Genomic DNA, 1,745 nt, shown 5'->3' on the forward strand with positions numbered 1-1,745 from the left:
TTTTTTTAAAGGTTGTGAGAAACTGTTTAATCATCTGACAGATACTTATATTTGATAAAACCTGTTTTTAGCTGAGGCTGTTTTATCCGTCATCCAGGTCTGAATATGACAGCAGGAAACATTATCACCGCCTGAGCTAAAGAGCGTGAGGAAGGGGAAAAAGAATGGGTTATATGCTTGGCTTCAGAGAAACTTCGTCCACACAGGGAACAGTAGGGAACCTTCTCAGGAGAGGCTGAGCTACTAAATTATTCAAGGACGTTTCCAGGAGGTTACAAAAGGACCCGGAACAACATGTGAAGTTCTGCAGACATCATTGGCTTCTGTTAAGCATTTAGATAAATACAAAAGTGAATAAATAAATAAGTAAAATCAATAAATACATCTTTAGAAATGAAATAAAATGTATAAATACATCAGTAAAATTGATAAATAAATGCATTCATCTATAAAAATGAATAAATACATCAATAAAGATGAATATGTTTGCAGCCTTTTTACTAATCCTTGGTTCTTATTTTGAAATACAGGAAGAAGGAAATGATGTTATAAGGTGTTTAGTGGTCTTCCGGTGTTCCAGCTGTGTTTCCGTCTGTTCTTCCACCGTGTACCAGGCTGACGGCTGCTGGAATGACAGGGGGGGGTGTTCTGGTTCTATATAAAGCAGTGATGGACTCAGCCAGGGGCCACAGGGACCCACAGCCTCAGCTGGACATTAATCATGGGAACCATCATCTCACAGATCTTCTCCAGGTTCACCTCCAAGTTTCCTGTCAGGATTTTAATGGGTGAGTTTTGATTAATTTCTGCCTGATTAAGGTTAAAAACTATTTTATTACCGGTGCATTAATATGACGACCTTTCAGCTCAGATTGTTGCTCATTTGACTCCTTATTGAAATCCATGTTTATTAGGATTATTGCAGGACATTGATGGCAGCAATAATTCAACCTTTTAAGTTTATAAATTAGGCCTTTTTATTGGAACCTCGGCTATAAATGAGTGAAATAAGTGAAAGTTTTACTGCAGCAGAGGGAAAAGGTTAAGAAACAAACTTTAAAATAGAAATGTAATCTGTGGGGAAAATGAGAAATGTTCACGGTTAATGTTTGGGGACAATAAGTGCACCGCTGATGCTTTCAATGAGATTTCATAGAAATGATGCTGCAGGAAACATTTCCACTGAATTAATAATTTCACAATAAAACCTTTTTAAGTTTCAGCTGAAGCTTGTTTTCAGGCTGTCAGATCTGATCCAGTGAAGGTGGAGAACGGAGGATAATTGTTGTGTCGTTACGCCATTGCACATTAATGTCTCATTGTCACATTTGAGTAGTCTGATCTGATATTTGGACCAAGCGACCCGGTTCCAGAACAAAGGCCTGGTTCTGACTGTCTCTCTCTCTGCTGTGTTTGTGTCTGCAGTGGGTCTGGATGCTGCAGGGAAAACCTCTCTGCTGTACAGACTGAAGCTGGGTGAGGTGGTCACCACCATCCCCACCATCGGTGAGTGATTCGAACCTGTCCTCTCCATGTTCACACTGACCGGAGCCGTTATTTAAAGTCACGTGTGTCCAGGTTTCAACGTGGAGACGGTGGAATATAAAAACATCAGTTTTACTGTTTGGGACGTCGGTGGTCAGTCCGTCATCAGACCGCTGTGGAGACATTACTACACCAATTCTCAGGTAAAACCACTACAGGCGTGAGGAGGCGTGTATGGAGAGGCTTCCATGTGAGGTCAC

At 40.7% G+C, this 1,745-nt stretch overlaps 1 protein-coding gene across 1 annotated transcript in view; it reads left to right on the forward strand.

The window, feature by feature from the left end:
• The first annotated feature begins 611 nt into the window (after window positions 1-611).
• arf4 (ADP ribosylation factor 4) overlaps window positions 612-1,745 on the forward strand; it is a 5,837-nt gene continuing 4,703 nt past the window's right edge. Inside the window, exons 1-3 of the mRNA XM_015369027.1 lie at window positions 612-788; window positions 1,426-1,506; window positions 1,579-1,688. Coding sequence (XP_015224513.1) covers window positions 722-788; window positions 1,426-1,506; window positions 1,579-1,688 — 258 coding nt within the window. The 5' untranslated portion in view covers window positions 612-721. The remainder of the gene's footprint in view (window positions 789-1,425; window positions 1,507-1,578; window positions 1,689-1,745) is intronic.

The sequence above is a fragment of the Cyprinodon variegatus genome, unplaced genomic scaffold, assembly GCF_000732505.1.
Source record: "Cyprinodon variegatus isolate N-32 unplaced genomic scaffold, C_variegatus-1.0 Scaffold2375, whole genome shotgun sequence".
NCBI classification, from domain to species: Eukaryota; Metazoa; Chordata; class Actinopteri; order Cyprinodontiformes; family Cyprinodontidae; genus Cyprinodon; species Cyprinodon variegatus.